Here is a 25,114-nt window from a genome sequence, read left to right as displayed (position 1 = left end):
AAAGCTACACCAGCATGTTGATTTTCCAACAAGAGGAGATAACATCCTGGACCAGGTCTACACTACACACAAAGGAGCATACAAAGCCACCCCCCTCCCCCACATTGGACTTTCAGACCATATCACTGTTATGCTAATGCCCGCATACAGACAAAGGGTAAAAGTGAACAAACCGGTTCGCAAGCAGGTAAAAGTGTGGCCTGAGGGAGCCTCCGATGCTCTTCAAGACTGCTTTGACACAACAGACTGGGAAATGTTTAAGCAGGCAGCCACTTACAACAACCAGACAGACATAGAGGAGTATACAGACACTGTAACCTCTTACATCACCAAGTGCATCGATGATGTGACCCACACAAAAGACATCATCACTCGGGCTAACTGGAAGCCATGGCTGACAGGGGATGTCCTCAGGCTGCTGAGGGCCAGAGACAAAGCCTACAGAGCTGGGGATGAAACTGGCATGAGAACAGCGAGAGCCAACCTGTCCCGTGGCATCAAGGAAGCAAAAAAGGAATACACTCACAAGATAACCACCCACTTCAAAGACAGCAGGAACGCACAAAGCCTATGGCAGGGCATTCAGGCCCTCACGGACTACAAGCCCACGCCACAGAGCTGCGAGAGCAACATCCCTCTGCTCAACAACCTGAACCGCTTCTTTGCTCGCTTTGAAGCACAAAACAGCACCTGCCCACAGAAGACCCATCCCCCTCTACATGAGCAGCCCCTGTGCCTCTCTGCCGACAGCGTGAAGAGGACACTTGCTGCTATCAACACCCGTAAGGCAACAGGTCCAGACAACATCCCTGGTCGTGCGCTGAAGGACTGCGCAGGGGAGCTTAAGGATGTCTTCACAGACATCTTTAACACTTCCCTGAAGCAAGCCATCGTCCCATCTTGTTTCAAAGCTGCCACCATCATACCTGTGCCGAAGAAAACTGCTCCATCCTGCTTCAATGACTACCGCCCTGTGGCACTGACACCCATCATCATGAAGTGCTTTGAGCGGCTTGTCATGTCACATATCAAATCCATTCTCCCCCCCACCCTGGACCCCTTCCAGTTTGCATACCGAGCCAAACGGTCTACAGAGGATGCAATCTGCTCTGCCCTCCACCCAGCCCTCACCCACCTGGAAAAAAGAGACTCATATGTGAGATTGCTGTTTATAGACTTCAGTTCTGCATTCAACACCATAATACCACAACAACTCATCTGCAAACTTGACAAACTGGGACTCAGTACCTACCTCTGCAACTGGCTACTGGACTTCCTCTGTCAGAGGCCTCAAGTAGTACGTGTTGGCAACAATACCTCAAGCAGCATCACACTGAGCACAGGGGCCCCCCAAGGCTGCGTGCTCAGTCCGCTGCTCTTCACCCTGCTGACGCATGACTGCACTGCAACCTACAGCAACAATCACATAGTGAAATTTGCTGACGACACAACTCTGGTGGGTCTCATCACCAAGGGCGACGAGACTCAATACAGGTTGGAGGTCGACCATCTGACCACGTGGTGCAGGGACAACAACCTCCTGCTGAACGTCAGCAAGACCAAAGAGATTGTTGTTGACTTCCGGAGAGGTCACACCCAACACCTGCCACTGACCATCGACGGTGCTGTGGTGGAGAGAGCGAGCAGCACCAAATTCCTGGGGGTGCACATCAGTGAAGACCTCTCCTGGACCACCAACACAGCATCACTGGCGAAGAGAGCTCAGCGCCGCCTGTACTTCCTGCGGAAACTCAGGCGAGCAAGTGCTCCACCAGCCATCATGACCACATTCTACCGAGGCACCATTGAGAGCATCCTCTCCAGCTGTATCACTGTGTGGGGCGGAAGCTGCACTGAATACAACAGGAAAGCCCTGCAGCGCATAGTGAACACAGCTGGAAGGATTATTGGTGCTTCACTCCCCTCCCTGAAGGACATTTACACCACCCACCTCACCCGCAAGGCGACCAAAATTGTGAGTGATGCAAGTCACCCCGCTCACAATCTGTTTGATCTACTGCCCTCTGGGAAGAGGTACAGAAGCCTGCGCTCCCGCACTACCAGACTCACCAACAGCTTCATACACCAAGCTGTTAGGATGCTGAACTCTCTCCCTCCTCTCCCCCCTCCACCCTCAGCTACATAACATCCTGGACATTGGACCCACAATGGCCGCCTGCACCACTCCACTTGCACACTTGTACACTTTGCAACTTGTTGTTGTTGTCCTGGAAACACAACACTTCTGCTGCTCTTACATAACTTGCACCACTATGCCACTTTATTTCTTACTTAGGTCAAACAGAACTACCTCAGCCTCTTATTGGCCTGACTTTGCACTAGTATTTTATTTTATTGACTGTCTATGCACAATTTCAACCAAATTTTGCTGCTCTTATTTTTTCATTATATGTGCCCTCTTATTTACTTATTTACTTACTTTTTTGTTTACTTGAATGTTATGTTTGTCTGTGGACTTAAAATTGGTAAAATATGTCTTGTCTCCACCGTGGGATAGTGAGAAACGTAATTTCGATCTCTTTGTATGTCTGGAACATGTGAAGAAATTGACAATAAAGCTGACTTTGACTTTGACTTTGACTTTAAGTATCTTATTTTTTGATTTTTTCACTCGACCCTGGCTTGGAATTTCATTTATTTGAAATAAATGCCATATATCATATCTGTTTTCATCCAGTGGCAATTTAGACTGTCCAACATTGTCAAAAATATCTAATTAATGTAATTTATTGTAATTTATACATAATCTATTGGCAAAAATATGCATGGTGATGGTGATGACATTGCAGTTCTGGTAATGACATTTGTTGCGGTGATGACAAATCACTGATCGTAATCTATTGCAATTAAATGTTTATAATTTAGAAACCCAAGTTGAACTGACTATGTGAAAAAAAAAACGTATTTCTTCTAAAAAGAGTACTTTAAATGTATCTGCAAAAATGTCATCACCAACACAGTCGTCATTACCACTACATTTCAAGCTATAATGTGCTGGTAATGACTGTGCTGGTGATGACATTTATACCGAAAAACTACCCTGAGAAGCAAAAATTATCACCATGCAAGTGTAGCTAGCTTTCTACATGTAATGTACATCATTTAAACTATTAAAATAATTTTAAAATTTCAGGAATATTCAAAAATACAGAAATACAATGCGTATGGTAATGACACATAATAAGTGTACATGCCCAAAACGAGGGATAAAGAGTAGATTTTCTTATGTTTCTGGACATCAAGGCATCAATCTTTCTGCTTGACACCCATGTATTCCACTGTGATATTAGGTGACCATGGTTACCAAATATTTTTTTGATGAAAAAACAGTAGCAAAGTGCTTTTATGTAGAGTGTGCTGGTAATGACGGCTAAACCATGGGACAGGTATACATTAAGCAAAATAAAGCAGGAAATGCATATATATGCATAATGTGTGCATGCAGTTCATTAGTTCAGATAACATTTAATTCATATGCATGATTTTTTTAATTAATTTTTGATAAATAATGTTTGAGATATGGCACAATATGTGAAAACTCTGGTTGCGGACAACACCAAAACACTGATATTGTACCATAAAACACCAATAAAATGTGTCTAAATCATGAGTAGGAGCAACCATTAAAAAAGTCTAGGCTTGTTTTTCTTTATACTAATTAGTGATGCTAAACATTATTAGATTTAATGTGTTTTTAATAGAATTACACCCTGTGGACAGAAATAGGCCCCAATTCTGGGAAATACCCTACAACCGATAGGCCTGTGCCACCATTTCCTCAGCAATATTTCATCATTAAATCATTACCATCATTAAATTAACTCTATGCAGAATTAGACTACGAAAATGTGGAGCAGAAAATAGTAGGCTGTCATTAGTTAATCAACATGCACAAAGAAAACTATTTTAAAAATATAGGCTATGTTTTTGCTTTAACTTTATGCACATAACGGTGATTGGTCAACTCGCTCTGTGTGTTGAGCCGGCTGCTTCAAGCAACCTGTGGGTAGTAGCATCATACTAGTTCGCTAACATAAGCTTTGCAAATAAACTCAGACATATTTTGGTTACAATTACGGGGTTATCCGATTGTAAACTGTCTATCTGCCAGTAACGTTTTGAAATGAACACTTCGTATCGTCAACGAGCAGCAGTAGGAGTTCGTTCTAACAACCTTTGCGGTGGCATAGGTGCCAACTCTCACGCATTGGCCGTGAGACACACGCATTTGATTAGTTTCACACGCTCACACGCCACACCCCCGATTTCTCACGCTGAAGTGTCAACCCGGTCGGTCAGATGCCTGAAAAATGAGTTTAGCCTATCTATAGATCTACCTGTTGAGCCACGATTATGCTTTCAGAGACGGTGAGAGGGTTCAAGAGCACCCCCTGTCTGTGGAATTTTCTAAATTTTGTCTCATTTGCGATGCTACTTCAGAAGCCATACCAGGCGCATCCCCCCCCCCCCCCCCCCCGCATTTCCCCGGCTTCAGGTATGCTTTGAGTATTATTGAGTATTTTTCACGCTGAAGTGTCAACCTGGTAGGTCAAATACCTGGCAGATGAGGTTCAACTAAACTAAACCTATACATATGATATCACACATCATGTGAACGTGCAGAATCTAAGCTTTCCAATGATATTAGCGCCAAGTTGCTGTGATAAATGGTTCGCGAGAGAATTAACATTGAACCGACGTGCAATTTAGGCTAATCATATTTGCATTTACCCATTACTCTCGGTTTAATATTTCACTAACCCTTCACACAACACGTGGAAACACAATAAACAGCAAACCTACCGAATACGAGGATATAAAGCATGCCTCTGTGCAATAAGTGGTTCCTGAGTAATCCGGTTTTGAAATTGCAACACATTTCTACATAGCCTCATTGGGGCGAAATTATAATGTATTCTAATGTTAACTATTTGTCAGTAGGCCTACATACATTTTTGTAAATTGCTCAGCCATAGATTATCCCACTATCATGGTTCTTATATTGTCAGGTTCCAGCCAATCCCATTACAGATAAATGAATATATTTATATTGGCATGATTCCTAGTGACATTAATGCAAAAATATGAAGAAAATCAAATAACGAGACACAAATATTGATATAAAGCCTGACATAAGCCATATGCAAACATTCACATCATGCAGATATGGGTCCTGAAAAAGGAATAGCATGTAGGCTATAGGCTATGGCCATTACAATGACCAATATATTATCTTAAATAAACTAGCTGAATAACACAGGTGACCACTTCTGCATAATTTCATGGAGTGCTGAAATGTACACACATTTCTGAACTGTGAAATGTAGCATGTTTTGTGGTTGTGAACTTATTGCAATATCACCATAAGTATTCCACCTGTGTGTGCATGGTTATAATTCTGAAGTGCAAAATAGCTTAGGCTACAGCACACATATTTCCATAAAAATAAGCAAGTCTGACCTCTGAATTTATTTTGAAAGTGCATCTGATTGATGCAAAATATACAAACATTTCTTAAATTCTTACAAAACACCCACCCACTCTTTAAAATTGTTAGTTTGGACCCCCCACCCCCACTTTTGCCGTGCGAAATACCAGTGCTGTTTTCAGCATCTGTTTAGTGCTTCATTGTCATTTTCATTGGATTCTCCCATTTTCTCGTAAATCGCTCATAAACTTTTTTTTTTTTTGTTACACGCATTCTCCCATTCCGCTTCTGTCACACACACAGTGACAAGCGCCAAATCCCCCGCAGTGTTGAAGAGATCAGTCGTCCCCCTCACTTTTGATAAGGTAAAAAGCCTTATAGGTATGCCAAATAAATAATAACCTATAGGTTTACGCTAGGCTATGTAAAACTCCCCATTAACAGCATCACGTCACTAACCACAGCTAAGACTGCACAATCTCTATTCACTCTGTTGGATATCTGGAGCCAGTTTGTCTACTTAGATACTGTAAATCCTCAAATTATGGCCGGGGTCTTAAGACAAAGTACAGGCCTTTAGGGGCAGGATTGTATTCGAGACAGCCCTTTATTTCTTATGCGAGTTTTATTTTGAGACATGCGTTTCTTGGAGCGGCATACTGGTGGGCCTTCTAAAGCATGACATTTTCAGTTTAGTTTGATATTTAATTTACTTTTGGACTGTTTGATTATATTGTTAAATGTTGGGACTGATGGGCACTGAAATCTGGGGAGGTATTTGATGATCACTATTACGTTCCATGTGTCGGGATTTCAAACAAACCATCCGCTTTCATGCGTTCATTGAACGTCCGCGGTGCTGTAATGGAAACCTTATTGCGTAGCCAAGTAGCCTATTGAGTTATTTTTAAATTATGCATGATTTACTTTTTATTAATTTTGTAGGCTGGCTTTATTTTGTTATATAGAAGTATCTAAATAACCTGTTAAAATGTACCAGAATTCAGGAAATTGCATCTAGTCCAAAAAAAAAATTCTGGGGGAGGACCCCCATACCCCCCGCTGAAATGTCCCACCCACTTTCACAATGCCTCTGACGCCCGTGGTCCTAGTAGTAGGCTAGATCCCTTTGATACCAATGTTCGTATAACTCTGGGACCCAGGGATGGATTACTGCACGGGCCTTCCGGGCCCAGACCCAGGGGCCCAAGGTGTCAGGGGGCCCTGAAGCCCAAGCCTTTACATGGAATCATTGCCTCAATATCAACACATCAGGATGTAGGCTATGAATCTGATTGAATTTAGTATTGCCCATCCCCAAAATGCACCAGAATACAGGAAATCACATTAAACTAATTAAAAAAATTCTGGGGGAGTACCCCCAAACCCCCCTTCCACATATACGACAATTAGTGGGGAGCCCTTAATACATCTGGGCCCAAGGGCCCGAAAGCTCATAATCAGTCCATGCCTAGTCCCTACACCTGAGAACCACTGATGTGCGTTTTTTTTACTGTACGGTATAATGCTGAATGAGCCAAACAAAAATTTACGCAGCAAAATTTTGGTTGGCCCCACCAAATCTCACTCCAAGGTTTTTTGAAAAGTTGGCAGCCCTGCGGTGGTGAGCGACGCAGACATAAGAGACACAGAACTTTGAAAGGTTTACGCCGACGTAAAGGCAACTGCATTGTGTCGACGCAGAAGCATAAATTCTATTCACCAGCACATCAGTGAGGGTGTTTACGTCGTATGCATCCACGCACAAATGTATGGGCGTACAAATAGCAGTCGCTTTCAAAATAAAAACAACAATATTGATTTGCATGCATCTCTATGCTAGGCTCTTGACTATTGTTCTTTCACGGACCTTACGCGGGCCGGTCAGGGAAAGCCCACGGGCCGGATGTGGCCCGCGGGCCGTATGTTGCCCATGTATGCTGTAAGGTGTAAGCCATTGCCCATTGGTTCCAAAGGAGATTTTATTTGGGTCGCCAGCATAGCCTAGTGACAATTTGTGTTGTGTAATAGGCCTAGCATAGGGCCTACCTTATATAGCTTATAGTTTGTTAACAGTCACGGTTTTGTCATAACTCCCTCTATGCATTTTTGCATTTAGAATAGCTCTAAAACCGGGGGCGAACACGTCGCAGGGGGGGGCGCCAGTGCGTGGATATCTCAATCGCAAAATTAACCAATATTTCTATCGGGTGCCTAACATGGACTAGACTGGGTGAAAATCAAAAGATTGCGTCAAAAGATTGAGCTTAACCATGGACCTCATAGTTGCAAAATGCAAGGGAACATGAATCAGCATATTATTTGCACAAACAATAACGGACAGTAGCTCTTCAACTTTGCCCGTTAAAATGTGTATGAACAGTCTCGCAACGCATTTCATGAAGGCCCTTTTGGACATGTCAGTTATTTGCACCACTGGGTAAAACGGCATTTTGTTTTAGACTACTGGTATTTAATTTGTGCATTGACAATAAAGCTGAATATCATTTGAACTAGATGACTAAACTTATGCATATGTAGAAGAAGAAACATTCACAAAAATCCATGACATGACCTCTCTTCTTGATAGCTGTTGAAAACTGCATGGAACTGACAGGGATTGTTTTGTTTAATAATAAATAAATAAATACATTATGCTGCTACCTTCTGCTTTTCCCAAATACAATGTAGCCTACAGGTGTACCTTTCATCAGTCCAGTTGCAATGGATGGACTGTGATGAACTGCCCTACTTGTGATTGTTTAGAGATTTTAAAGGTTTTATAACAATGCTACAAATTTTTTGGCCCAGAAACAAATCTATTCACCTTTGCAGCACCAGTATGTGTGCAAACACACATTCCAAACAAGCATACACAAAAGTTTCAAGAGTGGGGGATGGAGTAGAAGATGGAGACAAATTCATTAATATGATTTATTTTCGCGGAATGGATGTACAGGACTGAACGGCGGTCATATTTTGTACCGCTATGCGGTACATCTAGTTTAGACAGAAGTAGCTATTGCACTGGTAAACAGATCACATAAATTCCCACTGAGAGACTGTATAGCCTACTGATAAGCTAGCTAGCAGGCAAACTAACTTAGCTAACGTTATATTATCACCATTTTTTCTTTTTTCTACCTGTAGGCTATAAGTTAACCCTTTGTTCACGGCCTACTTAAACACAGCGCATAAGATAGGCTATCAATCACTAACTAGAATTGCGGTTCCGAGGAACTGCAAGAGTGGGTTTGATCTGGGGCACGGAACTCGGCCTCATCCAAGGATTCCAACGGTACCTCATTTATGAAAATCGGGCACACGGATCAAAAGTTATCTGCATCAACGCAACATCCAATAAGCTAAAACGCATAAATAACGTGGTTGCTATGCTGGTTGCTAGGGCAATCATGCTGGTTGCTCAGGTGGTCGCTAGGTTAGAAGGCCAGTGCCTCCTGAGAGGCCTGAAGGGTCAGTTCTGAGGTTGTTGACTGCTGAAACCGAAAAATGGACTGCATTTTCTTAAAAGACAATGTGACTGAAGTGCGGGCAAAGTTTGCACAGAAATGTACGATTTTTCCCACCCTCACCGACCTTGTCATAAAACTTGTTTAAATGATCACACGACGCCTCCTTGCTGCTTTGTCGTCTACATCAGCCTCTCTCAAACTTCTTTGACCTGAGGCCCAGTCAAGGCATACTTTGGGGTCATAGGGCCCACCTACATGAACCCACCTATCATCACAATTATTATTATTTTTATACTATATCGCTATACATGCACTTCAAAACAGTCAATGTTTAAAGTGCTAAGATTGTTCACAAAAGTTTGTGAAAGCATGCACATCAGAGTACTGCTTTACTAATGTAAAATATAATTAGGCCTACACTAGTTTCATTGTTTTTGCATTGTTACATGATTGATATGCTATTTAATTACATTTCATTTGAATGCCTGAATGTAAGAATTCAGGAAACACAATACCAGCTTTTAACATTTCTGTTGTTAGTTTATGTAAATCACATAACACATGAACTGTTTACATACTACTGATAGCCCATTACTGTACACAATAATACTGTGCCCATTCATTAACATATATTAAACATCAGGCGTCTTGTTTACACATTTAAACCATATTTGCACTTCGAATTTCGCTTCCAAACTGTAATAACTACATCTACAAAGTCTAAAGAAGATAACCATGTAGTCTGTTCATAGATAAGATCAATTTTGACAGAACTACAGACTTCGTGAAAGTAGCCTAGTAGTCCTACATAAAAGGCTCCATATTCACTTCATTGCAAAATCGCGGTTGGTCTGTTTACACACTAAAACCATATTTACACTTCGAAATTCGCTTCCAAATTGTAGTAACTACATCTACGAAGTCTAAGGAAGATAACCTTGTAGTCTGTTCAACGATACGATACATTTTGACAGAACTACAGACTTCGTGAAAGTAGCCTAGAAGCCCTACATAAAAGGCTCCATTAACTTCATTGCAAAATCGCGGTTGGTCTGTTTACACACTAAAACCATATTTACACTTCGAAATTCGCTTCCAAATTGTAGTAACTACATCTACGAAGTCTAAGGAAGATAACCTTGTAGTCTGTTCAACGATAAGATACATTTTGACAGAACTACAGACCTCGTAAAAGTAGTACCTAAAATTAGTGTGATAAATGGCCATCACAGCCTAAAGCATATAGCACTAGCATATGACAACAGCAAATAGCTAACGTTTACGTTAGCCTAACTTACTTATCGTTGACGTTGACCCGACACGTTTATAAGTTAGACCATAGACTGATAAGGACGTCCATCAAAATTCCGTGTGTATCCTGCGTATCTTTCCTGCTGCTATCCTGTTGCCTTTTCCCTGTTGTTCTGGCAACAAGGTTTTTACGCGATATTTGCCACATCCCAGAGAGTTGTTGTTTGGTGGGTCAGGTGACGAGCCGTCGAATCACAGCACAGCACCCAGAATGCATTGCAACACACCGTCTAGAAGGGACTCAGCGTTAGGTGGGCTTTAAATAGCATACAGAACCTATAGTAATATAACGTTGTCTGTAAGCTCCACAGATCGTGGCTAGACAATTGAATTGATTGTGGACTTCTTGCTGGGCAACGATGAGTAACTTGATTAGTAATGCTGCGTGGATATGCATGATATCTATATGTAAGTGTGTTTCTCAATGTAATAATCTATACAACTGTACACATGACTAAGTTCAAATAGAGCTAGCTGGGTATAGGACTGGGCTGAATGCATTGGTGAAATACTTAATTTATTTTTTTAATGACCTATATGAACATGGTTTGGCTTTAAAAAAAAGAGGAGACAGCACTTCGCGCTGTCTCCTCTTTTTTTACATGACCTTTACACTTAGTGCTGGCAAGGCATTGAACTGGGCTGAATGGATTTGGAAAATATATATATTTTTTTTTTAATGACCTGTATCAACATGGTTTGGCTTTAAAAAAAAGATGAGACAGCGCTTCGCGCTGTCTCATCTTTTTTTACATTACCTTTACACTTAGTGCTGGCAAGGAATTGAACTGGGCTTCATTCAAGGATTCCAACGGTACCTCATTCATGAAAATCGGACATACGGGTCAAAAGTTACATGCACACACCTTCATATACACAGACAGCCCAGCCCAGCCCATTAGAGCTCTGCCAGGTGGCTTAGAACTCTTCCAGGTGCAAGCTTAAGCAATTAGAGCTGTGATGTCACAATCGAATTAGAATCCTTGAACATTCCGCCATTCATTTCAATGGGGCCCAAAAACGCCGAAAAACGGGAATACCGCGAAAACGACAAGTGCCAGCGACACGAAATCAACAAGCAAGTTACACCGGTTCGGGCCTGAATTTTTGGAGTTCGAACCGCGTCGATAGCTCAAACGGTCTAGGAGCAGTAGTTCGGCCAAAAAGTGGGTGAAAAAGAAGATATAACTAGAATTGCGGTTCCGAGGAACTGCAAGAGTGGGTTTGATCAGGGGCATGGAACTCGGCCTCATCCAAGGATTCCAACGGTACCTCATTTATGAAAATCGGACATACGGGTCAAAAGTTACATGCACACACCTTCATATACACAGACAGCCCAGCCCAGCCCATTATAGCTCTGCCAGGTGGCTTAGAACTCTTCCAGGTGCAAGCTTAAGCAATTAGAGCTGTGATGTCACAATCGAAATTTGAATTCTGAACATTCCGCCATTCATTTCAATGGGCCCAAAAAACGCAGAAAAACGGGAATACCGCGAAAACGACAAGGGCCAGCGACACGAAAGCAACAAGCAAGTTACACCGGTTCGGGCCTGAATTTTTGGAGTTCGAACCGCGTTGATAGCTCAAACGGTCTAGGAGCAGTAGTTCGGCCAAAAAGTGGGTGAAAAGGAATAATAAATAAACTAGAATTGCGGTTCCGAGGAACTGCAAGAGTGGGTTTGATCTGGGGCACGGAACTCGGCCTCATCCAAGGATTCCAACGGTACCTCATTTATGAAAATCGGGCACACGGATCAAAAGTTATCTGCATCAACGCAACATCCAATAAGCTAAAACGCATAAATAACGTGGTTGCTATGCTGGTTGCTAGGGCAATCATGCTGGTTGCTCAGGTGGTCGCTAGGTTAGAAGGCCAGTGCCTCCTGAGAGGCCTGAAGGGTCAGTTCTGAGGTTGTTGACTGCTGAAACCGAAAAATGGACTGCATTTTCTTAAAAGACAATGTGACTGAAGTGCGGGCAAACTTTGCACAGAAATGTACGATTTTTCCCACCCTCATCGACCTTGTCATAAAACTTGTTTAAATGATCACACGACGCCTCCTTGCTGCTTTGTCGTCTACATCAGCCTTTCTCAAACTTCTTTGACCTGAGGCCCAGTCAAGGCATACTTTGGGGTCATAGGGCCCACCTACATGAACCCACCCCCTCCTCCCACCCCCCATCAAATTGTAATATCATCACAATTATTATTTTTTTTATACTATATTGCTATACATGCACTTCAAAACAGTCAATGTTTAAAGTGCTAAGATTGTTCACAAAAGTTTGTGAAAGCATGCACATCAGAGTACTGCTTTACTAATGTAAAATATAATTAGGCCTACACTAGTTTCATTGTTTTTGCATTGTTGCATGATTGATATGCTATTTAATTACATTTCATTTGAATGCCTGAATGTAAGAATTCAGGAAACACAATACCAGCTTTTAACATTTATGTTGTTTACAAGTTTATGTAAATCACATAACACATGAACTGTTTACATACTACTGATAGCCCATTACTGTACACAATAGATTAGTATCTTCAAATAGTCAAGGTTGTTGACTGCTGAAACCGAAAAATGGACTGCATTTTCTTAAAAGACAATGTGACTGAAGTGCGGGCAAAGTTTGCACAGAAATGTACGATTTTTCCCACCCTCATCGACCTTGTCATAAAACTTGTTTAAATGATCACACGACGCCTCCTTGCTGCTTTGTCGTCTACATCAGCCTTTCTCAAACTTCTTTGACCTGAGGCCCAGTCAAGGCATACTTTGGGGTCATAGGGCCCACCTACATGAACCCACCCCCTCCTCCCACCCCCCATCAAATTGTAATATCATCACAATTATTATTATTTTTATACTATATTGCTATACATGCACTTCAAAACAGTCAATGTTTAAAGTGCTAAGATTGTTCACAAAAGTTTGTGAAAGCATGCACATCAGAGTACTGCTTTACTAATGTAAAATATAATTAGGCCTACACTAGTTTCATTGTTTTTGCATTGTTGCATGATTGATATGCTATTTAATTACATTTCATTTGAATGCCTGAATGTAAGAATTCAGGAAACACAATACCAGCTTTTAACATGTATGTTGTTTACTAGTTTATGTAAATCACATAACACATGAACTGTTTACATACTACTGATAGCCCATTACTGTACACAATAATACTGTGCCCATTCATTAACATTAAACATCAGGCGTCTTGTTTACACATTTAAACCATATTTGCACTTCGAAATTCGCTTCCAAATTGTAGTAACTACATCTACGAAGTCTAAGGAAGATATCTATAAACATACTACATGGTTAAGATACATTTTGACAGAACTACAGACTTCGTGAAAGTAGCCTAGTAGCCCTACATAAAAGGCTCCATTAACTTCATTGCAAAATCGCGGTTGGTCTGTTTACACACTAAAACCATATTTACACTTCGAAATTCGCTTCCAAATTGTAGTAACTACATCTACGAAGTCTAAGGAAGATAATCATGTAGTCTGTTCATAGATAAGATACATTTTGACAGAACTACAGACTTCGTGAAAGTAGCCTAGAAGCCCTACATAAAAGGCTCCATTAACTTCATTGCAAAATCGCGGTTGGTCTGTTTACACACTAAAACCATATTTACACTTCGAAATTCGCTTCCAAATTGTAGTAACTACATCTACGAAGTCTAAGGAAGATAACCTTGTAGTCTGTTCAACGATAAGATACATTTTGACAGAACTACAGACCTCGTAAAAGTAGTACCTAAAATTAGTGTGATAAATGGCCATCACGTAGCCTAAAGCATATAGCACTAGCATATGACAACAGCAAATAGCTAACGTTTACGTTAGCCTAACTTACTTATCGTTGACGTTGACCCGACACGTTTATAAGTTAGACCATAGACTGATAAGGACGTCCATCAAAATTCCGTGTGTATCCTGCCATAGATATATACACTAGATGTCGCCTTCTGCTTCTCAGCATGCGTCAACACCGCCGCCATCTTTGTACAGGGATCTGAAGCGCTAAACTAGTTCTCCTGTATTGTCAGTGTTACCTATTTAGCGACGTTTGGCCACCCCCAGCGATAGAAAACCTTTTTAGCGATTAGCGACAAATTTGGGAACTTCTCACAATGATGGCAGATCGGCTTCTTTGTTGTTGAAACGTAAAACAATCACCTTTCTTATGGCTTTGTCATTTATGAATTCAGCTACATCTCGTTTGCCCATGGCACTGACCCATGATTATAAAAGTAACGACTGGCGTAGCCTATGTAGTAGCAGAGGTAAATGTTCTACAGATCTACAGCAACTTCTGGTGAGATTACAACTTACATGAGTAAACGAGACGAGGGGTATGTGGCCTCAACCAGAGCCTGTCTATGAAGAGCCTGTTTACTTTCATTGTATCGAACCTGGTTGCAGTTTACTCATTGTTCCTCTAGAGGCCGCCGCTAGCTAGTGCAGAATGAATGGGAGTCTATGGGGCTAGACGGGTAAAATGTATCTTTATTATCGTCTTAAGCTTAGTTTTCTCTAGACTCAACCATAAATACATGCCTGTCAGTTGGAACAACCCAAAAAACTAGATAATTGCTTGAGATTTTGACGATTTATGGTGATTTTATTTTCGCTAGATCATTGCCCAGATTGACGCTAATGTATTATAGAGGAGTGGATCACTGAATCAAGATGGCGTCTCGATTGACGCATTCGTTCCAATGAACAGCAGTAGTCAAGGCGACATCTAGTGTATATATCTATGGTATCCTGCGTATCTTTCCTGCTGCTATCCTGTTGCCTTTTCCCTGTTGTTCTGGCAACAAGGTTTTTACGCGATATTTGCCACATCCCAGAGAGTTGTTGTTTGGTGGGTCAGGTGACGAGCCGTCGAATCACAGCACAGCACCCAGAATGCATTGCAACACACCGTCTAGAAGGGACTCAGCGTTAGGTGGGCTTTAAATAGCATACAGAACCTATAGTAATATAACGTTGTCTGTAAGCTCCACAGATCGTGGCAAGACAATTGAATTGATTGTAGACTTCTTGCTGGGCAACGATGAGTAACTTGATTAGTAATGCTGCGTGGATATGCATGATATCTATATGTAAGTGTGTTTCTCAATGTAATAATCTATACAACTGTACACATGACTAAGTTCAAATAGAGCTAGCTGGGTATAGGACTGGGCTGAATGCATTGGTGAAATACTTTATTTATTTTTTTAATGACCTATATGAACATGGTTTGGCTTTAAAAAAAAGAGGAGACAGCGCTTCGCGCTGTCTCCTCTTTTTTTACATGACCTTTACACTTAGTGCTGGCAAGGCATTGAACTGGGCTGAATGGATTTGGAAAATATATATATATTTTTTTTTAATGACCTGTATCAACATGGTTTGGCTTTAAAAAAAAGATGAGACAGCGCTTCTCTCATCTTTTTTTACATTACCTTTACACTTAGTGCTGGCAAGGAATTGAACTGGGCTTCATTCAAGGATTCCAACGGTACCTCATTCATGAAAATCGGACATACGGGTCAAAAGTTACATGCACACACCTTCATATACACAGACAGCCCAGCCCAGCCCATTAGAGCTCTGCCAGGTGGCTTAGAACTCTTCCAGGTGCAAGCTTAAGCAATTAGAGCTGTGATGTCACAATCGAATTAGAATCCTTGAACATTCCGCCATTCATTTCAATGGGGCCCAAAAACGCCGAAAAACGGGAATACCGCGAAAACGACAAGTGCCAGCGACACGAAATCAACAAGCAAGTTACACCGGTTCGGGCCTGAATTTTTGGAGTTCGAACCGCGTCGATAGCTCAAACGGTCTAGGAGCAGTAGTTCGGCCAAAAAGTGGGTGAAAAAGAAGATATAATAAGAAAACTTAAGAAGAACAATAGTGGGCTTGCTCCGCAAGCCCACAGCATGGCTTTCAGCCATGCTGTGGGCTTGCTGGATCAAACCCACTAATAAATAAAGTAAACTTAAGAAGAACAATAGTGGGCTTGCTCCGCAAGCCCACAGCATGGCTTCGCCATGCTGTGGTCTTGCTGGATCAAACCCACTAATAAGAAAACTTAAGAAGAACAATAGTGGGCTTGCTCCGCAAGCCCACAGCATGGCTTTCAGCCATGCTGTGGGCTTGCTGGATCAAACCCACTAATAAGGTCGAGATTTCACTCAAGCGTCTGATGTTCATAACTCTGTTCTAGAATCTTTGGTTTTAACACTTAAAGCCTCGGTTGCTAGGTAACAATAAACAAACTCAAAGATTGTAACTCTTGATTTCGCTTGCAAACTAACGGTTTTATGCGTTTACTAAACAAAGATTATGGAAATTAAACACCACTTTTCCATCAAAAAGCTTGTTGTAAAAGGCATAACTTCTTAGATTTAAGAACTAGGTTCGCTGTTATGAGCAAAGAATCTTTGGTTATGAGTCCCATAGAACAACACTGCCATCTACTGGATTAGAAAGTGTCAGCAGGCTACTTGTGAATCTGGGTGGCTTCTCTGCGCAAAGTTGTCTCAAAAATACGTGATCCACAAATGCTGATCCACAAATGCGAAAACGAAAACTGTGTGTGCTGGTGATCCACAAATGCAAAATTAGATTTCACAAAGGCAATTTTCAGTTTTACAAATGCCATTTCATTTACAAATACACATCTACAATTGTGAAAACCAATTTACAAGTTACAAATATGATTTTTTTATTTGTGGATGTCAAAACACGAATGCAAGTTAAGAAATATTTGTGGATGTCGCCATCTAGGCTACTGGATTGCGATTTGTGTGTGCCGGTGAATTAAAGTAGGCCTATTTACGTGTGGATTTGTGTGACTTCTATGTGAAGAACGTCTCAAAAACACGTAACTTTGGAAAGCGAAGAATGCGTGTGCTGGTTATCCACAAATGCAGAATCACATTTCACAAATGAAATTTTCAGTTTTACAAATGGCATTTTATTTACAAATGCTATTTGTAAAAATCAATATACGAGTTACAAATATGATTTTTTTATTTGTAGATAACAAAACACACATGCAAATCAAGAAATATTTGTGGATCCCACTCTGCGCATATACAAATATTATTGAGACAAATTTAGCTCCATAGCCACAGTCCCTTATTTGTGTCACAGCCCCTTTAAAAAAAAATTGACAAATATCCCAGGAAAAGTTAAGTTTCGTTTGTCTTTTACTCCACCCTCTCTTGAGTTTCCCAGTTGTTTTTGAATGAGTCGTTATACGACCAGCACCACACAAACGACTGCTTCTTCCAGTGCTACACTAGCATAGGCCTACTTGTTCTCAAAAAAAAAACAGACATACAGAAAATGGAAAGAAGACAGCGAGAAAGGCATAACAAAGACGGTATGAATCATTTGATTATTTCTTCTCTGTCCTCATAGGCTAAATGAAATAACGATGTTATTTATATATGTAGGCTAAAAAGGCTATTTTAAGGGGCTTATGAATATGTTTGTGATTTTTCCCATTTTCAATGGCACGGTATTATACTTCTAAGAAGATAAACAGATAGGCCTATGTGGAACACATTGGCTTAACCCTTGTGTTATCCTCAAATCTTACCGACACTCTTTATCCTTGGGGTCAATTTGACCCCAGCTAAATAAACCCTCAGAAAATGATTATAATTCATATTGTTACCCAGTTTTTCTGTGACAGGTACTTAACAAGAGTGTAATAGCCACCACCAAAAGCCCTACAAAACAATCCCACCCCCCCACACCCCTTTATGAACCTTGGAACCTTGGCTGGCAATATTGCCCATCCAGTGTCAGCAGCCCAAATGCTTGCTGTTGCTTCCCCTTTTGACTTATACAGTCCTGCCAAAATTACTTATATGTAATAAGTACTTGTGTATGTAATAATGATAATAACAGTATGTTCTCATACTATTCAAATAATAATATCCATAATGTGTCAAATATTCATGTATCCTGTTTCATACAGCTGGGGTCAAACTGACCCCAAGGAACATCAATGTACAAAATATTTGTATAGGACATTGAAAACATATTATTGTACAAATTTCATGCTAACTCTGTTGTACCCTTCAATTGAGGAAAAGTCATGAAACATGAAGCAAAAAAAAAAAGTGAACCATATATTTTATGATGTTAAACGTTGCTTAAATCTAGGGTTAAATCTAGGCCTAGCTAATAAAGCAGTCGCGACAGAAACACAAACATGGGGACGGCATCAGCGAGACACTTTAAAAAACATGTCAAAATGTTAAGCCAGCTGATATAGCCGGTCATAAAATAATCTATTTCATTTTCTAGATATTCCTCTTTTGTAAAACATTTAGGATTTCTTCCAAACTCTTCTCGAGTTCCTGTGTACAACATAGGCCTAGCTGCCTGCAGAGGGAGATAAAGCATTGTTTTTGATTAAAATGAGCGTTCAAGTTTCAGAAAATGTTCCTTCCACCCAAGCCTACTGATGTCGAGATGGTCAGGTTTTTAGCAATGTTTTACTTTTGCTTTTGTTTATCACTTTGTTTGTCTCGAATCTACCTACCCTTATCAGGCAAAATGCACCATTCAGTGTTTGATGAAGAACCTGTTCGACTACAATCGGAAAACCCAATCCAAGAGTGCTGATTACAGATGGCTTTCTCATCAGACCAATGTCAGTAAAGATTAGGCCTACGTTATAAAATGTATTGCATAAAGTAGCCTAACCTAACATAAATAAAACAGATCCAGTTGATCTTCATCCTCACCTTTTAAGACAAAAGTTTTCTTTTGCAGATGTGTCAGTATGTTTTCATCAGTTTCAAACATTTTCACACATCTTCACATCCTAGATTTTTTTGTGTGTGTTAGAGCCTTTTACAAACAAAATGTTTATTTTGGCCAGAGTGCCTCTGTTTAGGCCTGTGTTCATTATATTGAAAATTTGATGTCGGAGTTGACAGAAGCATTCAAGAAAATGTTCAGAAAAGGTATTATTATTACTAGTAGTAGTAGTAGCAGTATTACTATTATTATTACTAGATAGTCCTCCTTTGTAAAACAATTAGGATTTCTTCCTAACTTCCTCTCGAGTTCCTGTATTCAACACAGCAGTGTTGGCGTCATGGCCGGGCCTTAGGGGGTCAGGCCTGTCCAAACAGGCCAATGTAACCCCCCACCCCTAACTGAGTTCTCTCCCTGACATAAAAAAACATCTAAATATTATTACGGCTATGATTGAAATTAAATCTATATTAAACAATGATGTTGAACACTTAGCCTACTCAAAATAAAACAAATAACACGGATTGACACTTGTGTCAACACATGCTACTGTTGATTGTGTGCGCAAAAAGCCATGCCGAGTGTATTGTTCGCTCTTAAACTTGATTGACACAGTTTTCAATAGATAGGTCAAGGGGCAGATCATATGTCTCTGGGTGGGAGATCCCCTGCCCATAGACACGCCCTCGTTTTCCTATTCACCTGCCACAGTCCCTTAGTTGTGTCACAGCCCCTTTAAAATTTATTTGACAAATATCCAAGGAAGAGTTAAGTTTCGTTTGTCTTTTACTCCACCCTCTCTGAGTTTCCCAGTTGGTTGTGAATGTGTCGTTATACGACTAGCAGCAGCAACAAATTATTCTTCCATTAGCCTACTTGTTCTCAAAACACACACACACTCTTAGAGAAAATGGAAAGAAGACAGCGAGGAAAGCATAGCAAAGATGGTATGAATCACTTTTCTTTTCAATGGGATAATGGCACAGCATTGTATCATACTTCTGAGAAGTTAAGTATAGTATAAGTATATATACTTTTTTGAGGGAAGGGAAATTTGGTCTCTGCATTTAACCCAATCGGTGAATTAGTGAAACACAAACAGCACAGTGAACACACAGTGAGGTGAAGCACACACTAATCCCGGCGCAGTGAGCTGCCTGCTACAACGACAGCGATCGGGGAGCAGTGAGGGGTTAGGTGCCTTGCTCAAGGGCACTTCAGCCGCGGCCCACTGGTCGGTGCTCGAACTGGCAACCCTCCGGTTACAAGTCCAGAGTGCTAACCAGTGGGCCACGGCTGCCCAAGTTAAACAGATATGTGAGACATAGGCTTAAATCTAGGTTTAATAATTAAGCAGTAGCGACAGTACCCCAAACCTGGGGACAGCGTCAGCAAGACACTTGTCTTGTCAAAATGTTAGGCCAGCTGGTATATTTAATAAAAAAAATCTATTTCATTAAACATTTAGGATTTCTTTCAAACTCTTATTATTATCATTACTATTATAATGCCAGTGGCTCAGACTGAAGCTTCACAGAGGATGAAACATGATGTCAAGTGCATAGCCCCTGAAAGGGATAAGGTACCTTCATCAGAGTACCTTGGAGAGTCTTGATTATTTTGTGAGGGTACTCTAGTGTACTACACTAAGTGAGCATTTGTTTGCACAATTTACAATTCCTGTTCCAGATTAATCTGTAATTTCAAGGCAATCGGTTTGCATGTTTTTTTAAGGTTAACTAACAGGTAAGTAAGGTTAACTAACTAACTTCACAGTGTAGAAAAACTTCAGCAATTCAAGTAGTTTACTTGATTTAAACGGTCATGTTTACTTTTCCACTTCAACATTAAATTACACTAATTTTAGGCAAGTAATCTCAAATGGCAAAATCAACATAATCAACAAAAGACAAAAACTGAGTAATACTAACTAAACATTTTAAGTAAGAAATACCCAGATTTGTCAGTGTAGTTATAGCTCACCAATTTCAACCCAAAACTTACATAGTCCTGCTTGAGGATATCAGAGGGAGTCATTCAAGGGGTGAGATTTCACCATTTTCTGGAAGGTTTCTTTGCCTTTTAATCTAGCAATGTGACAAGAATGACATGTGGGCTGTTTATCTTGCTAGATTAGTTTAAGCTTCACAGCACCCCATTCACTTTAACCCATTTACTCCTAAAATGCCTGCTAAAAATGCCTATAGAATCCTATGGCATTCTAGACTAAATAACCTTATTTCCTGAGGGTTTTCTGAAAACATACTAAAAATTGTCAACGTCTACCAAAATGTAATATCTAAGCCTCTGTAGCACCTAGAAACATGAAATAAAAAGCATGCTGCGCTACGCAGCATCCAGCGGGAGATTCAACGTTGCACTATGCAGCATCCAGCATCCAGATAGAATGTTGCGTCATGCAGCATCCAGCGCGAATGGGTTAAATAGGAAAATGGTATTCACACTTGACCTCATGGTATTAGCTCATGTTCTCATCTCTTCTTACAGATGAGAGGCCACGTGAGACAACCAGGGACCAAAGATGGACTCAAACCCCAGCTGAGAAAAATCCACAATCCTCCAATGTCTCTCAACTCAACCATGCCCAGCAGACACCATGTAATGACCAGAATCAGGAGCCAGGAAGAGGAATGGGGAGAACTTCACTGTTGTCTGACTCCTCCACATCAACAGACACTGAACTGAGACTGGTGTTGGTAGGCAGAAGAGGGGCAGGCAAAAGTGCAACAGGAAACACCATATTGGGTAGAAAGCATTTCCGCTCACAGCTCAGTGCAAGCTTAGTGACCAGAGTATGTGAGAGAGTGCGTGCCACTGTGCGAGGCAGAAATCTGATGGTGGTGGACACACCCGGTTTCCTCAACACTGTGCTATCCCAGGATGCCATTGAACAGGAGGTGCAGAGATGTCGTGAGCTGTGTTCACCAGGTCCCCATGCAGTCCTGCTGATCGTTCCTCTGGGGCGCTTCACAGAAGAGGAACGCCAGGCCGTCGACACAATCCAGCAACTCTTCAGTAATGAAGTACCCAGTTGCACCATACTTGTCTTCACCCATGCTGACATGCTGAGGGGAAAGTCCATCAAAGATTTCATTTCCAGACAGAGTCAAAGCATCCAGGAGCTGGTAGAGAGGTTCAGTCACCGCTTTGTAGCCATCAACAACAGAGACCCTGAAGATGGAATCCAAGTGGATCAGCTGATGAAGATGGTTGAGAATCTGCGCATTCAGAGAATGCAGCAACATGCCAACCATGATAGCCCACTGCGAATGGTACTTGTGGGCAGAACAGGAGCAGGCAAAAGTGCAACAGGAAACACCATACTGGGGGGGAAGTATTTCCGTTCGCACCTGAGTAGAAGCTTGTTGACCAAAGCATGTGAAAGAGTATGTGACACTGTAAGAGGCAGAAATCTGATGGTGGTGGACACACCCGGTTTCCCCAACACTGTGCTATCCCAGGATGCTATTCAACAGGAAGTGCAGACATGCCGTGAGCTGTGTTCACCAGGTCCCCATGCAGTCCTGCTGATCGTTCCTCTGGGGCGTTTCACAGAAGAGGAACGCCAGGCCGTCGACACAATCCAGCAACTCTTCAGTAATGAAGTGCCCAGTTGCACCATACTTGTCTTCACCCATGCTGACATGTTGAGGGGAGAGTCCATCGAAGATTTCATTTTCAGTCAAAGCATCCAGGATCTGGTAGAGAGGTTCAGTCACCGTTTTGTAGCCATCAACAACAGAGACCCTGAAGATGGAAGCCAAGTGGACCAGCTGCTGGAGATGGTTGAGAATCTGCGCAGACAGAGAATGCTGCATCTGGCCAACCTTGCCAGGCCATTGCGAATGGTACTTGTGGGCAGAACGGGCACGGGGAAAAGTGCCACAGGAAACACCATCCTGGGGGGAGAGTATTTCCGCTCAGAGCTCAGCATGACCTCTGTGACAGAAGAATGCCAGAGAAAGGATGCCACTGTGCAAGGGCGGGATCTGGCCTTGATTGACACGCCAGGCCTGTTTGATACATCACTCTCCCAGGAAGTTGTGGAACGTGAGATTGTTCGGTGCCTTACATTTTGCTGCCCTGGGCCCCATGTAGTACTGCTAACTGTGCGTGTCGGAGGATCCACTGAAGAAGACTTCCGTAGCATTGACTTGATCGAGAAATTATTCCAGGAAGACGTCAGGCGCTACATCATTCTCATCTTTACTCATGCAGACATGCTGGATGGAACTCAAATCCACGACTTCATCAGACAAGAACCGAGACTCCTGGAGCTTGTAGAGAGGTTTGATGGTCGCTATCTGGCCTTCAACAACATGGAAACAAAAGACCACAGTCAGGTGTCCCAGTTGCTGAAGATAGTTGACAGCCTTCTGGCTTGCAATGAGAACCAGCACTTCACCAACCGTTTCTCACTGGCGATAGAGAGGGCTGTGGCTGAGCTGCTGTCAGAGGCTAGATCTGCTAGGTTCCAGTACTTTTACAGATGGTGCCAAAGTCATCCTTTTATCGCAGCCTCCCTTATATTAGGGGCAGGAGCCGGGTTGGCAATGGGGGCTCCCTTAGTGATGGGTGCCATGGCCCCTGCAGCAGTTGAAGTTGGACTTGGAGCACAACTGGCTAATCTCATGTTATCGGTTGGCCTGGACAGCGTAGCTATAAATGCCATAATGATGAAGCTAGCAGCTAATGGCATAATAGGTGGTGCAGGTGGGGCAACTGGGACAGGGGCAGCAGGTTTAGCAGGGACAGTTGGGGTAGTGCTTACTGCTGCTACAAAGTGTAGTATACAGTAGTCTTGTGATGCTATTATGAACACAAATGTTTTCATTATCATTGTGGACATACAAAGACAATGTACAATATACAAAAACAGTAAAGAGAGGACATGGTGATATACAAATTGTATACATAAATAACATTCAAATCACAATACAATATTCATCTTCATATTACAATATTATACTGCATGTTATTGGTAGAGTGTAGAACAACATTTAGTGCAGTCATACTTTCTTGACATAATGTCTCTTTATTATTGGAATTTAAGAAGTAAGATATGTAGACTCTAATTAAAGTAAATCAGTGCTACTGTACACATAAACACATATTGCACATATATGCCATTGTTTTTCAGTTGTAAAAATATCACTATATTTTAAAAGCTTCCATAATACCTGGTTAATCATGAAATTGCATGTTACATCATCATTATTCACATACAGTATGTAAACTCAAAACTGGCATACTTTATGTGTTTCTATCAGGCTAAATAGAAAGGTGAGTCTCTTTATAAATGTTATAGTCAACACCAGAGCTGGGGACACATCGGGGATGGCATGTCCATGTTCAGTACACATCAGAGAGACATCATCTAAACAAGCCATTTGGAGCCAAATTGCATAAATGAAGCATATTACAAGAGAAATGGTACTCATTAAAAGACCTTGACCTTGCCAAGTGTTGTGGTCATGTATTGTAGATTGTACATTAATTGAATTCAAAAAGACTGCGTCTTTGTTATTTTGTGGTCATGTATTGTAGATTCTTCTGTATGTAGTAGACATAGCCTACATTAATTGAATTAAAATATGCTCATAATCGTTTTTATAATGCTAAATCTACCATGTCATTCTGTCCTTTACAACAAAAATAGGATCTGATTGGTTTTAGCCTAGTTATGATTAACATGGGAATTACAGTGTCATTAGGCCAAAGGCCAAAGGCGGCTACAATGCACCTCCCTAAAAAAATCAATGCATTACAATACATGGAAATACAATACAGAACTAGTATGTAGCATGCATCTAGCTGAAATAGGTAGCCTAGTGCATCCCAGAATGTTCTGTGTGTTCACATTCAAATTCATATTCAGCATAGCCAAACCGCACTGTAGCCTCATCTCCGGTGGCCTGTATTCATAAACTACTCATACAACAGGCTACACCATAATTACACATTTGAGATTTGTCTGTAATCAAAATAAACTTCTAACTTTTAAAATAAATTGTGAATCCAAATGAGCATTGTTTTTCTACATGTATTCTGTTCTAT

At 41.3% G+C, this 25,114-nt stretch overlaps 1 protein-coding gene across 1 annotated transcript; it reads left to right on the top strand.

Moving 5' to 3' along the window:
• The first annotated feature begins 17,521 nt into the window (after positions 1-17,521).
• LOC143134473 (GTPase IMAP family member 8-like) lies at positions 17,522-25,083 on the top strand. Its single transcript, XM_076294883.1, has 2 exons — positions 17,522-17,642; positions 21,545-25,083. The coding sequence occupies exons 1-2, from the start codon at positions 17,606-17,608 to the stop codon at positions 23,854-23,856; spliced, it is 2,349 nt and encodes a 782-aa protein (XP_076150998.1). The 5' UTR covers positions 17,522-17,605; the 3' UTR covers positions 23,857-25,083.
• Positions 25,084-25,114: the final 31 nt, after the last annotated feature.

This window comes from Alosa pseudoharengus, unplaced genomic scaffold, assembly GCF_046254945.1.
Source record: "Alosa pseudoharengus isolate Yale_2024_CS ecotype anadromous, Long Island Sound unplaced genomic scaffold, YU_APseudo_1.1 YU_APseudo_1.1_scf_2, whole genome shotgun sequence".
NCBI classification, from domain to species: Eukaryota; Metazoa; Chordata; class Actinopteri; order Clupeiformes; family Clupeidae; genus Alosa; species Alosa pseudoharengus.
Note: the sequence above shows the minus strand (reverse complement) of the source record. Positions and strands in the feature narration are given on the sequence as shown.

Bases quoted from the DNA above. Each gene is read 5' to 3' on its own strand.
- LOC143134473 (XM_076294883.1), top strand. From the start codon at position 17,606: ATGGAAAGAAGACAGCGAGAAAGGCATAACAAAGACG. The intron at 17,643-21,544 runs GTATGAATCATT...CTCTTCTTACAG, and splicing joins AGAAAGGCATAACAAAGACG to ATGAGAGGCCACGTGAGACA.